This window comes from Silene latifolia, chromosome 3 (assembly GCF_048544455.1).
Source record: "Silene latifolia isolate original U9 population chromosome 3, ASM4854445v1, whole genome shotgun sequence".
NCBI classification, from domain to species: Eukaryota; Viridiplantae; Streptophyta; class Magnoliopsida; order Caryophyllales; family Caryophyllaceae; genus Silene; species Silene latifolia.
In genome coordinates, this window is record NC_133528.1 from 1,630,262 (window position 1) to 1,647,947 (window position 17,686).

Sequence of the window (17,686 nt, forward strand, 5' to 3'; positions counted from 1 at the left end):
CTCAGTTCGGCTGTCAGATCGGGTAGAATTCGAGTGATTCGTGACGGATCAACTTTGTCAGGTCTAAACCACTAAAGTTATTTTCATATATAAAAGGGATATTCTAACTCCGTGTTTTTTTTATTTTCTGCATGGTAACCTCGTTTTTAACAAAAACGCCTTTGACTGGCCATAATTCACGATCAAAACTTCTGAAAGCGGCGATTTTTTTTTCAAATTGACCGGCTTTCCGAGATTTTTGATCTGGAACAAAAAAAATTTCAGTTTCTGAACTCGTGGCAAGAATTACGGCCAGTCAAACTTTAAACTTTGACTGACCATGCCTCTTTGTAGCGTGTTCCGAATACGGCATTTTTTTTCCAAATTGAACGCGTTAATGATATCTTTGATTTGAAAAAGAAATCGGCGCTTTCGGAACCCATGGCTGTGAGTTATGGCCAGTCAAAGGCGTTTTTGGTGAAAATGAGGTTACCATGTAGAAAATGAAAAAAACACGGGTTATCACGTAGAATATCCCTAAAAGCTATATAAAAATATCGGACTTTTATTAACAAGAAATAAATAAGTATATTTAAATAAGAAAGAATAGTCCTACAATATACAAGGAGTATTACTGTATTAGATGGTCTTATTATAAGATGGAGTATTACTGTAATGTTTTATGTTCAAGGTGCCTTACAAAATTGGAAGAGGTTAGATAAAACATTTTAATCAGGTATGAGAGGTATGAGAGCCGCTGTAAGTTAAGACGGTCTTAAACAAGAACAAGAACTGGTATTCAAGAACTACTAGGACTGTTATTAGGGTTATTATATGTTCTTGTACTATTTCCATCTTCTAACTGATTCACAACATCTCTCATGTTTGGTCTTTTACTTGGCTCCTTTTCTGTGCATCTTAAGGCCATGACAAGTACATCATATATTTGTTTCATGGTATTACTACTTTGCAATTCCCCTATTAATGCTGGATCGACCACCTTATCGACTCCTTCTGATGGGTTCCACACTGACTCGACCCATCCGACCAAGGCCATTCCTTCTGGAAATGATGGATCAACGGCTTTCTTTCTTGTTAATAACTCGAGTAAAACAACTCCGTAGCTGTACACATCTGCTTCCTTTGTCCATGTAGTCGCAAAGGCGTTTTCTGTTATATGGAAGTTTTTGAATTATTAATGTTTTTGTATTAGTCGGTGGAAAAGAAAAAGTTCAGTATAATGCAGTTGTAGATATAATATAATGAGAGTGCAATTACAGATATGTGATATAATAAAAGCCCAATTACAGATTTGATATAATGAAAGCCCAAGCAAAATTCATTTAGGCGGGAAAATTTTGGAGCTCTCTTATTCTTTTAGTATAAGGGGATGCACTGGCTGATCAAAATTTCAAAGCATTTTTCTTTACGGGTCATCTGCAAACGTAAGTACGTTTGCAACACGGGTAAGGTTGCATAGATATGAGTTATCTGAACCCTAGTGTCGTGAGTCGTGACAGGCGAGACTGTAGGAGCCTTTTATGCTATGGTGTAATACTGTAATGTTGTTTCCAACTTTCCATGTAGGGAATAAACGAAAATTGACTATAAAAAAGAAAGAAATCTAGTCTACAGAAATCCTGTATGAAAATCATACCTGGAGCAATGTAACCGGCGAGACTGTAGGAGCCTTTTATGCTATGGTGTAATATTGTAATGTTGTTTCCAACTTTCCATGTAGGGAATAAACGAAAATTGACTATAAAAAAGAAAGAAATCTAGTCTACAAAAATCCTGTATGAAAATCATACCTGGAGCAATGTAACCAATTGTCCCGGGAATTGCAATTGACGGTGTTGAAGAGGATGTTTGACTCATAAGCTTAGCAATGCCGAAATCAGAAATGTGAGGTTCCATTTCAGAGTCTAACAGTATATTCTCACATTTAATGTCACGGTGCAGAACTACAGGATCACAGTCGAAGTGAAGATATGCTAATCCTTGCGCTGTTCCAAGAGCTATTTTGTACCTTACGTCCCATTCTAATGTCGACAGAGGATCCGCCCTATGTAGAATATATCCAAGACTTCTATTTTCCATATATTCATACATTATAAGGCCATAATTACTCTTCAACCAAAAATCTTCGATCTTTACCAAGTTCCGGTGCTTGATAGTCCCCAGTGTCTGAATCTCTCTAATCATGCTCTTATTTGCACCGTTTTGCTTGCCAAACGTAAGCTTCTTAACAGCGTAAACTTCTTCCGGGCCTAAAGCGGCCTTGTATACAGTTCCATGAGCTCCTTTCCCAATAACATGCATGTCATCAAAATTCCCGGTACATTCAACTATTCTTTTAATTTTTCTGGAAGAGTCTGCCTTATCCGAAGCTTCAAGATCATTTTTGGACCTTCTTTGGAGCTTGGCAACTGCATAACACAGAGATATTGTAGCAATCACTGTCAGAAGAGTTGCGCCAAGAACAATCAATGCAATTTTGACACTGAGACGCAAACCCTTGTGATTATTCCGCTTGATACTACAAGCTTTGATGGATTTGATGTTGGTGCAAGTTGTGGCACCAGAGACAGAACAGTCAACACAAAGTCCTGAATTCCCGAGAAAAGATGATGTCGAGTTGTCTACCAGAGTCAGCAAATTCGGAGGAATAGGGCCAGTGAAGAGATTATATGAAACATTGACTGTTAGCAAACTCTGGACATTCTGCAGGGAATCCAGGGTCCCTGACAAATGGTTCAGAGATACATCTAGCTGCTGTAGGTTACGGAAATTTGAAAAATCCGGCAGTTTTCCTGTCAAATCATTGTTACCAAGATTCAAAGCAGAAATGTTGGATGGACCAACCGAGGGAATTGTTCCTCCGAGTAAGTTCCCCCCGAGTTGAAGATCCTGAAGGCTTCCTAATTCAAAAAGTGACGGTGGAATTCCACCTGTTAGACGGTTGTCTGTCAAATCCATGACAGATAAGGCTGTCAAGCTTCTGAGACTTGTCGGAATTGATCCGTTCAGAGAATTCAAAGACAAGTCTAACTGAATTAGCTTCTGACAGTGACCTATTTCTGATGGCAAAGGGCCCACCAGACGATTGTTCGACAAAATTAGATACCCAAGCTCAGTCAACTTTCCAATTTCTGGAGGTACAGACCCAGAAAGCTCATTCATGGTCAAATTGATCCAAGATAGACTTCGACATTTCCAAAAGCTTGAAGGGATTGTTCCTCTAATGTTATTTGCACTAAAGTCTACGAAACTGAGGGCAAGATTGTCTTTAAACTCGGGAATCACCCCCGTCAGTCTATTATTTTCCAACCGAAATCTTATCAAACTAGGACAAGATCCTAGACCTAGAGGTATGCTTCCATTGAGCATATTATCCCCCAGGTCTAACGTCTGTAATCTTTTACCGGAGCAAAGATAAGGCGGGATTTGACCAGTGAACTTGTTATTCGTAAAGTCAATCTCTTCCAAGCTGGTATTGACTCCCAAACTCTGAGGGATTTCCCCGGTAAACAGGTTGTCAAATAGAGTAAGGTTCTTAAGCTTACTCAGCTCAGTTAGCTCGAGAGGCAACTTCCCGGATAGTCTGTTACTGTAAATTAGAACTATCTCAAGGCTCCGAATTTTCCAAATATCAAGCGGAACCTCACCTGTTAAACTATTAGTATATAATTGCAGGACGGACAATTCAGTTAGTTTCCCCAATTCACTTGGAATCTCACCCTCAAGGTTGTTGTCATTCAGCGTAAGCCCGGTCAAAGACTTGCAATTCCCGAGCTCAGGCGGTATTTTTCCCGACAAACTGTTTTTAGCAAGGTAAAGACCTGAGAGTTTATTCAGCTTACCAAACGAAAACGGTATATTTCCAGTTAAGTTGTTACTCACAACAGAAAATTGTAACATGTTGGTACAATTCCCGAGGCCTGGTGGAATAACCCCTTGGAATCGATTCTCTGATAAATCTACATACTGTAAACTGCTACAGTTACCAGAACCTAAAGGAATACTACCTTCAAATCCACTAGAATTCGCGTACAAACTGGCTAAATTTCCGAGATTGTTTATACTTTCAGGCAACATACCAACAAAGTAGTTGCCATCTAGGTATAAATATCCAAGTTCTGAACAATTACCAATGGAAGATGGTATACTACCAGTTAACTTGTTGGCATTCACCTCAAAATCGTAAAGATTTGTCGCATTCCCTATATTTGAAGAAATAGATCCATTGAGATTATTATAAGCAAGAGTCAAATACTGAAGGTTAGCTTGAAACAAGGATTCAGGAATTTGACCAACCAATGAATTCATAAAAAAGTTTAAGTACCACAAATTTTGCAGGTTTCCCAACTTTTTCGGGATTTCACCACTGAAATTGTTGACAGAAAGATCCAAGTATTCCAGACTGCTACAGTTGCTTATCTCAGCGGGAATCGACCCAAAAAGACGATTTGAACTGAGATCAACTGTTCCTAAATGACCCAATTGACCAATTTCAGGTCCCAGATGACCAGAAATGCGAGCATTAGAAAAGTTCAGAGAAATTACATTATTGGTTTTGTCACATGTGACAGTTTTCCATGAACAAGGGGCAAATTGGGTAGAATTCCAACTAGATTTCACAGACACAGGAGCATCCCATCTGCTCGAAAGCGAAATCAAAGCATGCTCATCTGAGCTTAAACCCCTTAAACCAGATACAGATACAATATTACTGCAAACAGTAATAATAATCACATATGACAGTAAAATGATCATGGGTTTTTTACTGCATGACATATAATTCATCCTCAATAAAACTAAAATATTAGAAGTTCCCTGATTTGCAGGTACGAGAACACAACCTGCAAATTGTGGCATAAGAAGGGGTCGGATCTATGCAGCCTTACTCTTATGCTAGCAACACCCCAGTACCTCAATTCCCTTGCATGTTGCGAGATAATGAGGGATAAGATGTACGCAACTTTACCCTTATGCTAGCAAGTAGCAACACAAGGAGACTGTTTCCGAATAAATAACAAAAAAGCCAAATATAGCAAATTTACCTAAATATGGTGTCTTTGATGTTGGAACTCATTTCTGAATGCTAAAAGTTGTGATTGGAGGAAACAAACATATCATATTCTTATCTATACAAAAAGTGGGAGTTTTACTGACAATTACAGTTTGAATTGAATTTAAAATTCTCAGAAAATTGAATGAAAACCTTTGTCTAGAAGTTTATTCTTTTTGTTTCCCTATAATCTACATGTGTTTTTTATGCATTTATTTATTTTTTGTTTATGTGAGCACTTTATATGTTAGTGGAGTTGCAGGTGAGCAGACAATCAAACAAAGGTATTTTTTATTCTTGGATTAAAGAATTTTCAATGGCATGTTGCATAGAGGTATTAACAATAATATTTAGATATAGTAAATATATTAGATATTATTCTCATATGTAAATATAGGTAGCTTTTTCCTCAAGCATATAATCTTTGTATACCTTCCTAACCTAGCTAACACCTTTCTATATAAATACTTGTATTCATTTTACAGTAAATATAACATTCATTCAACCTTGTATCTCATATCTTATATGGTATCTTCGAGCTCAAATCGATCCGCCAAATACCTCCTCAAACCCCGCCGCTGCTCCACCTCTGTGTTACTCAGACACGCCGACACGGTCAACGGTGTGTCTTGACCAACATAGTAGACACGACACGACACGGCAAAATTTGTTTCTAGTCCTACAACTTTTTTTATAAAGAAAATAAAATAAGAATAAAAAGACATACACATTGGGCCCATATTTAATAGTCGTAGAGTCATAGCCTATTTAATACGAGTTCGTTCTTTGGGAGAGAAGTCAAAGAGGTATGCCTTGTTCACACTTGTCAAACCAATAAAAGAACTAAGAAATTAAAAAGACATACACATTGGGCCCACTGCCTATATTAATGCGGAGTATTCTTTAAAAGAGAAGTTACTATGTGTCATTCACTCAGTCAAATTAACAGTTCCCCATGCAAGTAAAGTTCTAGTAAAAGCAATTCCCGTCCCTCGTAAACATAAATTAAAGATAAAAGTCATCCTCATCCCCTCCGCTCCTTCAAGCTTCCTCAATGGCGCCCAGGTAATCAATCATCTTCACTATGACACTATATCACTGAGTTCGCCAATCCCAACGAACCAGCTCTAACAAACCAAGCCGCGAACGAACGCAGTTCTGGTTCGACTGAACCAGTTCGTGATTCGTGGGTCCGAACTCCGAACCAGGTAACCTAGTCCGTGTCAGTGTCGTGTCTATCAAGGACGTGTCAGACACGTGTCACGTGTCGTGTCGGCCACCGTGTCGTGTCCGACACGCGACACGCCACTGACCTGCCGTGTCGGAGTAACACAGCTCCACCTTCAAACGACAAACACCAATCTCCTTCAAACCCTCATCCTCGACAATGACCAACAATCACCAAGAAACCATTGTCAACAACCCTCACGATGCCAACGCGCCTCTCGTCTCGCCAAACCTAACTCACTGCGTCAAATTGACACCCACAAACTACACCACTTGGTTCTTTCAACTCACCAATATTTTCTTTGGTTTCAGTTTGCTCGGATTCCTTGATGGGTCCAACCCCGCTCCATCGCCAACCATAGTCGGTGATGACAAGACCGAGAAAACCAACCCCTCCTATCTTTCGTGGCTTAAACAAGATGGGTTGATTCTAGGGGCTCTTATGGGTACCCTATCGTCAACCGTCCAAGCCCTCATAATCCGTCCTAAAACCTCTAAAGAAGCATGGGATATTTTAGCGCAAACCTACGCAAACCCTTCGCGTGCGCATATTATGCAATTAAAAGACCGCTTAGACTCGATTGTCAAAACCTCTAACCAATCTATAACCGAATACATGAACACCATAAAATCATGTATTGACCAACTCGCATTGATGGGTAAAATAATCGACCCCGAAGATATTATTTCCAAAGTTCTCAAAGGTTTAGACTATAAAACCTTTAAACCCGTCATCGACACAGTTAGAACACGTGACAACCCAATTTCGTTTGAGGCACTACATGAAAAATTGCTTCAACACGAACTTTTAATAAAACAACAACAACCCGACACCGATATTTTCAATCCCACTGCCAACGCTGCATATCGTCCCAACCACTACAACAATCAGCGACAAACCAACTACAATACCAACCGTTATCAACCCAATCCCACCAACAATACCACCCGCCAACCCGCTGCCTCGTACACCCATAACCCGAACCCGCGTCCCTTCAAGGGGCGCTGTCAATGGTGTCGTCAAGCAGGCCACGTCATAGCCGATTGTCCTCTCTTCCGCAAGCTCTTTCCCACCATCATTTTTCCTGAACCCCCGACCCGCCAACACCAACAACCCCAGACGCATTCTGCCACCACCTCTGCCGCTGCTGCACCGCCACCCAACCACCAGTACCTCCTTGACAGTGGAGCCTTCAACCATGTCACCAATGATCTCGACACATTGGCCTTCCACTCTCCCTATTTCGGTCAAGATGACCTTATTATTGGTGATGGTTCGGGTCTCGACATCGCTAATATAGGTACGTTTCAATTATCAACTCTTCAATTCAAAAATGTTTTACATGCCCCAAAACTTTCTAGAAATATTATATCAATCTCTCAACTGTGTAAAGACAATAATGTCAATGTTATTTTCTCATCTAATTTTTTTGTTGTTAAGGACAAATTGACGGGATCGACGATACTCCAGGGCCAAGCTAGAGATGGAATTTACGAGTTGAGCCCATCGTCTCCAACCGCAAATTTAATTAAGAAAGGCTCATCTCCTATTTCATGGCATCATAAATTAGGCCATCCTACTTTTGATGTAATGAAAACTATAAATAAAAGTTTACCATTTAGTTTATCCAATTTTTCATCATGTGATGCTTGCAATATTAGCAAAAGTACTAAATTACCATTTGCGATATCTTCATTCGAAACAACCACTCCACTCGAACTAATTTATTCGGACCTTTGGACTAGTCCCGTTCTTTCATACGACCACTACAAATATTATGTGATATTCGTCGACCACTTTAGTAAATATACTTGGCTATTTCCTTTAAAACGAAAATCCGACACAACCAAGGTCTTCCTTCAATTTAAAGCACTTGTTGAGAAATACTTTCAAAAACCAATCGTTAAATTCTTTTCCGATAATGGTGGAGAATTTAAAAAGCTTACCCATGATTTACTCGATAATGGAATTAGTCATTTTACTTCTCCTCCGCATACTCCCGAACATATTGGATATGCCGAAAGGAGACACCGTCACATTGTTGAAACGGGCTTAGCCCTCCTCGCTCACGCCAAAATGCCGACCACCCTTTGGCCATTTGCCTTCAACACCGCTACTTATCTTATTAATCGACTTCCAACCCGAACATTATAAGGTCAAACCCCATACTTCAAACTACATAATAAACCTCCTAATTATACAAAACTACATAATTTTGGATGCCTATGCTATCCTTGGCTTCGACCGTATACAAGACACAAACTAGAATATCGATCGACTCCTTGCATTTTCGTAGGGTATTCATCTACTCAGAGTGCTTTTCATTGTTTTGAACCAAAAACCAATCGCATTTATACATCGAGACATGTCAAATTTGTTGAAGATAATTTCTCTTATACTCAATTAATTGCTCCTGACCCACCTGCTAATACCAACACCGATCCAAACAATTGGTGCCCGCTCATTATACCCATTGTACCACCTACACCTCCACCCGTGTCACCCTCCACCTCTTCACCTGAGCCTCGGACACGCCCTCCCATAACCCAGGTCTATCATCGTCGACCTCCTCCCATTCATCCCGTCTCCTCTGCCAGTCCCACACAACCTGCCACCGAACCCGTCACACCCTCTCCTGCCACCAAACAAACCCCTGCCTCTACCTCACAACCCGCCACACCCTCTCCTGCCACCCAACAAACCCCTGCCTCTACCTCACAACCCGTCACACCCTCTCCTGCCACCCCACACACCCCTGCCTCTACCACACCGCCCCCTCCTCCACCACCACCACCACCTCCTCCAAAACGAACCGTTGTCACTCGACTGGACAACAATATTAGAAAACCCAATCCCAAGTGATGCGTGTCTTTTATATAAGGTTTTTACCTCATTTTTACACGCATTTCTGTACTATTTATGTAGCATCTAGCTACAAATACCCCCGAATATCCTACTTTGGTTCGCTTTATGTAATTTGCAGGAATTAACCGAAGAGGAGCTAAATCGAGCCTTTTACTGTCCGTTTTGCATGCATTTGGAGAAAGAGTAGATTTGAAGTGGAAATGTCGCTGCATTGGAGTGCGTGAAGTCGTACTTAAGGCGTTAAAGTAAATCTAGTAGCTGCGTTGAAGAGTATGTTCGATTAAGTGTTCAAACAGGTCGATCGAAAGGAAGTCACTTTGGAATGCTCGATCGAACACCTCGATGGATCGTTCGATCGAAGGAGTTTCTAATGGAGATGCTCAATCGAACAGTCTCCCCCCTCTGTTCGATCGAGAAGATTTAACGCAAGGAAGCTCGATCGAGAAGGCTTATGTCGAGACTTTATTTATGTTATGTTATATTTATTTTATCTTAGATAATAAGTTCTCTTATTATAAATAAGAGACCACCTAGACCTAAGAGAATATCAATTACATTTCCTGTTACTCAGTATCACGTTACAACGTTTTGGGCGGCGTTCTTCGCTTCTCCGTCGGATCCCTTTGTAATTTCTTCTCTTCTCTTAGACTTTAATTCTATTTAGTTTTATTCTCAATTCCCTTCTTATTGCCCTTAATTTCTCTACTGTTATTTATTTCTCTTATGCTAGTAGATCTCATTAATTCCCTTATTATGCCTCTTGATCTAGTTTATTAGTATATGACTGTTATTGTTAATTCGTTGGCCATGAGTAGCTAATTTCCATTATGCTAAGACTATAGGGGATCCATAATTATGAAGGGAGAGTAATTGATTTATTGGGTTAATGCTAGTATAGTCTTTGTTGGTTAAATGCTACATTTAATTGTATCTTTCTAATTGAGTCGACGCAATTAGACCTATAATTCCTAGTGATCCTTGACCTGGACCGAAAGGTTGGAAGAGGCGAGACTTGTAGCGAACAATAGAGTATTGCAGGTGAGGGCGAAAGTTAAGCTGTTTACACTTTAGGGTGAATTAAGGACCGAAAGGTGACGTTCGCTACCCCTTAGACCGTATTTGCATTGACCTGAGACCTAAATTACTTGACCGGATGATTATGGTGAACCGTCTGTCTTAGCTATTCTCTCTATCTGTTTATTTCCTCCTTTTTGCTCTCTTCTCCTTATTCTCTTTAGTTTAGAAAATCACATTTAAACCCCCATTTCGTGACATCCCGACAGATCGAGTTAAATAGATAATTAGCAAAATAGCCTCCCCGTGGAGATCGACCCTACTACTTACTCGCTAGCTATTAGTTAGTTGTACTTAGGTATTTATTTTTGATACGAAACGACCGTGTCAAATTTTGGCGCCGTTCTTGGGAGGCGGCGCTTTTATCTTTTTAATTTTGTTCTGTTTTTCGCCTCAAGGGAAGACCGAGTACCTTGAGGCCGTTCTAATCTTTTTCTTCATCTTTGTTTTGATAGGTCTACGATCTATTAGTCGGTTTTTATAGAAAGATTATCGAAGGGAAGGCTTGAGTACCTTCGATTCTTTGCCAGGATGACGTCCGTTTCCGACTTATTGCTCGGTTTGAAGCTCAAATCAAAAATCTGCCAATCGGGAGAGGAAAGATTCTTGGGGTTGTGGTAATTACTATGATGTCGCTCCTCGACCACAACCGTTGCTGCAACAAGGCTATCAACAGCCTTGTTATTTGTCTCCACCGCAACCAACCCCTTCACCTGCTAGGAATGATGAGGCTGAAGAAGTTAAGTCACTGATATTGGCACTTGCACTACAGTGTCATAATTCTAGTGCGGAATTTGATAGCCGTATGAAGAAGCTAGAGGCTCGGTTTGATCAATTAATTACCGAGCAAGAGCAATGTGAGACGGTGTATGCTATCAACACCGACACCATTCCGTTTCATGAAGATACCCCGGAGGATGATTTAGACGAGTTTTTGGAATTAATACTTGCTGCGTGCAATGCAGACACTCGATCGAGTGAACTTCTTTATCCCATCACTCGATCGAACGAAGCTGGAAGGGATCACCACGATCGAACAGACTCAGATACTGTTCGATCGATCACCGCTGGGAAAGAGAACCTTGATCGAACAGTCACGAAGTCTGTTCGATCGAACACGGCGAAGAACAAAATCTGGATCGAACAGTCTCTCGTGGATCGTTTCGATCGAGCAATATGAGTGAAGAAAGCTCTCGATTGAATACTTTGTGATACCTCGATCGAATTGCCTTGCTATGGACAAAGACATACGATCGTCAATAATGCCTATTTCTAATGACGATAAAAAGGAACATATAGTCAACTCCTATTCTGTTCAAGTTCCTTATCCACAACAATTGCTACCACACCGTGCATTCCTAGACCGTATCCGAGATCTCAATGTCGCTGATCACTACAAAGCGATGATTGCCCAGGTACCCTCGTATTCTGAATTTATTGGTCAAATTAATTGGTCTAAGAGGGATATTAGTGATGTTAAGACGGTAATGAATGTTGCTATGACTGAAGAGTGCAGCGCACTTCTTCGAAATGGGACCCCGCCCAAAATGTCTGACCCAGGTCGTTTTTCTATACCATGTTCAATAGGGACCCATTCAATTGATAGTGCTTTATGTGACCTAGGAGCTAGTATTAGCGTTTTACCTTTGTCTCTTGCCTTGAAATTTGGGTTGACTAAGTTCACACGCGCTAAAACGACTGTTCAGCTAGCTGACCATTCTTATGTTCGGGTCAAAGGAGCTTTACATGACGTACCTGTTAGGATTGGGAATTTCTATATTCCCGCAGATTTCATTGTCTTAAACATACCCGAAGACCGCAATGTTCCCATTATTTTGGGACGACCATTTTTGTGCACTGCTGGCGCAATTATCGATGTCGGGGTTGGGACACTTACCTTTCAGGTCGGAGGGGAGGACCTGGTTTTTACTAAGTCTGATGACCCTAGGGAACCCATGCACATCACGCCATGTGATGATGTCCCTCATGAAGAGTCCTTTGATACACCGTCTGATAGCCCTTCTGAGTCACATATTATTGCTGCTTTTATGACGCCTCCGCCCCATTCTGGGAGCGAATTGGAGGAACATGCCTTTGTTTCTCTTTCTACAGGTCTTGACAAGTTCAAAGACCCGGGAGGTGAGATGGGTGCTCTTAGCATGAAGTCGGGAACTGCCTGGATAGACGACCCAGGAGGAGGTGTTGATAAAGCTACACCGTCTAGGAACAAGTTGCTTGATGAGGTGGTAGATTGGGACCCGGATGCTATGGGAAGCTGCTGTTCTTACATTGCCAAGCTGTGGAGGCCAGATGTCCGCTGACGATTCTTTGAAGCTACCGCGTCCGATCGAGGGCCTAGTAGTAGGCCGATGATTTGTGCTGTTGGATGATCTGGAAAAAGGTCGTGCGGGACCTCATAAACCAGCGCTCTCCGGGAGGCAGCCCGGACTGTTTTATTGAACCTTTGTTGAACTATTTATTTCTCTTTAGCTTTCTGTTGAACTTTAAACGCTGTTTTACGAACTCTTTATGCTTCTCTAGCTTTGGAATGCGTGTTTTGCAGGACCAAGTACTCGATCGAGTGGTTTTGTCCTCGATCGAGCACTTTTTGGGGCAGTTTTTATTCGATCGAGTGATAATTGTCCTCGATCGACCAAAAGCAAATGCAAGTTTACTCGATCGACCGGTTTTCTGTTCGATCGAATCCATCCTATTGCCAGTTTACTCGATCGAGCTGTTCCAAGTGCTCGATCGAGTAGTTTTGACTCCCAGCTGATGTTTTCCTTCTATGGAGCTACTGTTTGACTTTCTTTGACCTCCCATGTTCATGGTCGGTTTGGGGAGGTCCCTCCTTTTGACGTTTTGTAAGTTTTCCGACTCCACTTCTCCTTTTCTCTTCAGTTTGCATTTCTTTCCCTATTTTTGGTACAATGAGGGCATTGTACGGTTTGGTTTGGGGAGGTATGCATCCATATCTGTGTCTGCATGTTTCTTGCATTTCTGGTTGCACGTTTATTTATTCGCGCATGCATTGTTGTTTTAATTAATTCAAAAAATCATATAAAAATCATAAAATTCAAAAAAAATTTCAAAAATTTCATGTTTAAATTGAGTCGGAACGTTTGAACATTGACGCTACTTTAAAGCCTTACTTGAGCCTTGCATATTCTTGACATTTAGTTGGCATGATTATGTGCATAATCTACGAGTTTTTGTTTCTCTCTTATCTGAACGAATAGACTTGATTCATTATGTCGGCAAGCTACATTACATTCTGAGGTTAGAGCCTTATAAACTGGTGACATTCATGACCGGTTTCGTTTAGGATGTGAGTAGTGCTCTCTTTAAGGCATGTAACATCAATTTGCATAAGCATGAGTCTAGTCTTCTTAATACCTGTATGCATTCGGTCTGTGGATGGTGACACATGTTAGGAGAGGCGCCTTTTATTTCATTTCACCCATGAGCCCCACATAGCCAAATTGCCTTTTTGTCCTATTAGCTACTATCTATAATACTTTCTACCCTAGCCGAACTAGTGACGAGTAGCTGTTGGAATGTGTTATTGCAATATGGTTATTTTACCTGATTTCAGAGGATGGTGGAAGAATCGAAGGGAATGAAAAAGAAAAAAAAAATGAAAATGAAAAAAAAAATTGAATTGAAAAAAAAAGAGAACGAAAAAAATGGAAATAAGAAAAGAAAAAACATGTGAAAAGAAATTGGATAATGATTTTCACTCCCATGTCTTATTTATATCTTATGGGGAGTTGACGATTCTTGGTGTTTTGTGAGTTTAGTGCATGATTTTGCACCGTTTCATCTTGCTATATTGAGTACGAAGTTGGGATGCAGTTTATATTTGGATTCGTTGTTGCTAGCCTGGCTATTAACCCCACATATCCAAATTCATTTTAGCCCCTTCTTACCCATTACCTCACTTACCCAAATGTAAGTCCTCGGCATGTGTCTTGGTCATTAGTATGGTTGGAATGCATATGTACGGTTGTAGAGACTTTATTCATGTTAATTGCATGCATGTTCTTATAGGTCGAGTTAGGTGAGTGTCTTACTTCTTTCTATCTTTCACATATATACTCACCTTGAGCCTAATTTTGAGTGACGAGCGACCCGTGAGAGTCCGAATCCTTTGAATCTTGCAAGGTCGACGGTTCAGTAAGTTCGAAACATTGATTTAACTCGTTTGCACTTCTCATTTGCCACTTTGTCGCTTATTGCATTAAATTGGTTTTAGTGGGTGATTTGTAGCCGATGCGTTGGTCCTGTTCCACTTGTTGTTTCTTAGTTGCATTCATATTTGCTTGGGGACAAGCAAAGGTTTGGTTTGGGGAGATTTGATGCGTGTCTTTTATATAAGGTTTTTACCTCATTTTTACACGCATTTCTGTACTATTTATGTAGCATCTAGCTACAAATACCCCCGAATATCCTACTTTGGTTCGCTTTATGTAATTTGCAGGAATTAACCGAAGAGGAGCTAAATCGAGCCTTTTACCGTCCGTTTTGCATGCATTTGGAGAAAGAGTATATTTGAAGTGGAAATGTCGCTGCATTGGAGTGCGTGAAGTCGTACTTAAGGCGTTAAAGTAAATCTAGTAGCTGCGTTGAAGAGTATGTTCGATTAAGTGTTCAAACAGTCGATCGAAAGGAAGTCGCTATCGGAATGCTCGATCGAACACCTCGGATCGTTCGATCGAAGGAGTTTCTAATGGAGATGCTCAATCGAACAGTCTCCCTGTCTGTTCGATCGAGAAGATTTAACGCAAGGAAGCTCGATCGAGAAGGCTTATGTCGAGACTTTATTTATGTTATGTTATATTTATTTTATCTTAGATAATAAGTTCTCTTATTATAAATAAGAGACCACCTAGACCTAAGAGAATATCAATTACATTTCTGTTACTCGATCACGTTACAACGTTTTGGGCGGCGTTCTTCGCTTCTCCGTCGGATCCCTTTGTAATTTCTTCTCTTCTCTTAGACTTTAATTCTATTTAGTTTTATTCTCAATTCCCTTCTTATTGCCCTTAATTTCTCTACTGTTATTTATTTCTCTTATGCTAGTAGATCTCATTAATTCCCTTATTATGCCTCTTGATCTAGTTTATTAGTATATGACTGTTATTGTTAATTCGTTGGCCATGAGTAGCTAATTTCCATTATGCTAAGACTATAGGGGATCCATAATTATGAAGGGAGAGTAATTGATTTATTGGGTTAATGCTAGTATAGTCTTTGTTGGTTAAATGCTACATTTAATTGTATCTTTCTAATTGAGTCGACGCAATTAGACCTATAATTCCTAGTGATCCTTGACCTGGACCGAAAGGTTGGAAGAGGCGAGACTTGTAGCGAACAATAGAGTATTGCAGTGAGGGCGAAAGTTAAGCTGTTTACACTTTAGGGTGAATTAAGGACCGAAAGGTGACGTTCGCTACCCCTTAGACCGTATTTGCATTGACCTGAGACCTAAATTACTTGACCGGATGATTATGGTGAACCGTCTGTCTTAGCTATTCTCTCTATCTGTTTATTTCCTCCTTTTTGCTCTCTTCTCCTTATTCTCTTTAGTTTAGAAAATCACATTTAAACCCCCATTTCTGTGACATCCTGACAGACTGAGTTAAATAGATAATTAGCAAAATAGCCTCCCTGTGGAGATCGACCCTACTTACTGCTAGCTATTAGTTAGTTGTACTTAGGTATTTATTTTTGATACGAAACAACCGTGTCACCAAGTACATCCAGACCAACTCCAAATATGCCAATCTCGCTCATGCATCCGCATCACCCAATGCCCTTCCCAAAACCGTCAAACAAGCTCTCATAGTACCTCCATGGAGAATCGCAATGCAAGAAGAATTTAATGCCCTCGAGAAAAATCAAACCTGGACCTTAGTCCCGCGTCACCCATCTCAAAATGTCATAGGTTGCAAATGGGTCTATCGCATTAAATATAATCCCGATGGCTCTCTGAAACAACACAAAGCCCGCTTAGTAGCAAAAGGATTTCATCAAAGACCCGGTATTGACTACACATAAACTTTCAGTCCTGTAGTCAAACCCACCACCGTTCGTCTTATTTTATCTCTTGTTGTTAGCAATTCATGGACTTTAAGAGAACTCGATGTAAATAATGCTTTTCTCCAAGGGACTTTAAATGACAATGTTTTTATGAGTCAACCACAAGGCTTTGTTGACACCTCTAAACCGGATTTTGTGTGTAAACTAAACAAAGCCATTTATGGTCTAAAACAAGCTCCTCGAGCCTGGTACACGGAGCTCAAAACCTTTCTCGTTACTTATGGATTTAAACAATCAATTTTCGATTCATCCTTATTCATTTATACAACCAATACCACTCACATATTTATGCTAGTATATGTCGATGATATTATTATTACTGGTCCTAACCAAGCTCATCTACAATGTCTTATTGACAACCTATCCAAACGATTCTCCCTAAAAGATCTTGGACCACTTTCCTACTTTCTTGGTATTGAAGTCACACTAAATCCAAATGGTCTTCATTTAAATCAGTCCAAATACGTACATGACCTATTAACCAAATACAAAATGGACAATGCAAAACCAATTACTACTCCTATGTCGCCCGACATACACCTCACTCGGGAAGATAATAAACCAATTCAAAATCACCCCGACTATCGCGCCATAGTTGGAAGTTTACAATATCTCTCTCTTACAAGACCTGACATTGCTTTTACTGTCAATCAGTTAGCTCAATTTCTCCATCATCCCACCGATACTCACCAGGGGCGAAACTAGAGAGTAGCAAGGGGTAGCGGCTGCTACCTCAAACCCAGAAAAAACCAGAAAAATAAGGGGAGAAGATGAAGTTTTGCAACCCCAGTCATTATGCAGGTATAAGAATAATATGGACTCTGATAGTAACAGCATCATGTAGTTGTTCAAGTGGTAAAGTTGAGTTCTTGTTGTTTAATGGGTTTCATCCTGTACTGCTTGGGTTTGACCCCCAATAGAATCATTTTCTCTCTTTTTTTTTTCCACATCTTTATTAAACTAGTTGTCCCTCCGCGCGCGTTGCGCGCGGAGTTCCAAGGACCATCTCCGTATTCTTTGAAAACATTTAGCTTAAATATTAACATACGATTAAACTAATAAGCCCAAAGTTTTGGAAGTTACATACCCAAGTATTATAGATTTCTAAAAGGTGCTAGTAACACCGCAAAAAAACATCTTGATCTGGATGTAATATGGGAGGGCGGTTCAGTTAATTATTTAAGTCTAGTCTTAGTACGCAAAATATTAAGGTTACAGGCCATTACTATTAGTCATTCTATATATGCCTGTGCTGATTCTGATACTGCTCTCCCTTCAGTTATGGAAGAGGTGTAGAGGCATGTAGTTTAGAACCATTACAATGGTGTACACTGAATTGCATTGGTTCTGAAAATCTTCCTCAG

General features: G+C 40.3%; 1 protein-coding gene across 1 annotated transcript; it reads right to left on the reverse strand.

Moving 5' to 3' along the window:
- Positions 1–777: 777 nt before the first annotated feature.
- Positions 778–5,275, reverse strand: LOC141646661 (uncharacterized). Its single transcript, XM_074454557.1, has 2 exons — positions 1,791–5,275; positions 778–1,149 (listed from the first exon to the last, which is right to left on the reverse strand). Exons 1-2 carry the CDS (start codon positions 4,855–4,857, stop codon positions 779–781), a joined length of 3,438 nt encoding a protein of 1,145 aa, XP_074310658.1. The 5' UTR covers positions 4,858–5,275; the 3' UTR covers position 778.
- Between the last annotated feature and the right edge of the window lie 12,411 nt (positions 5,276–17,686).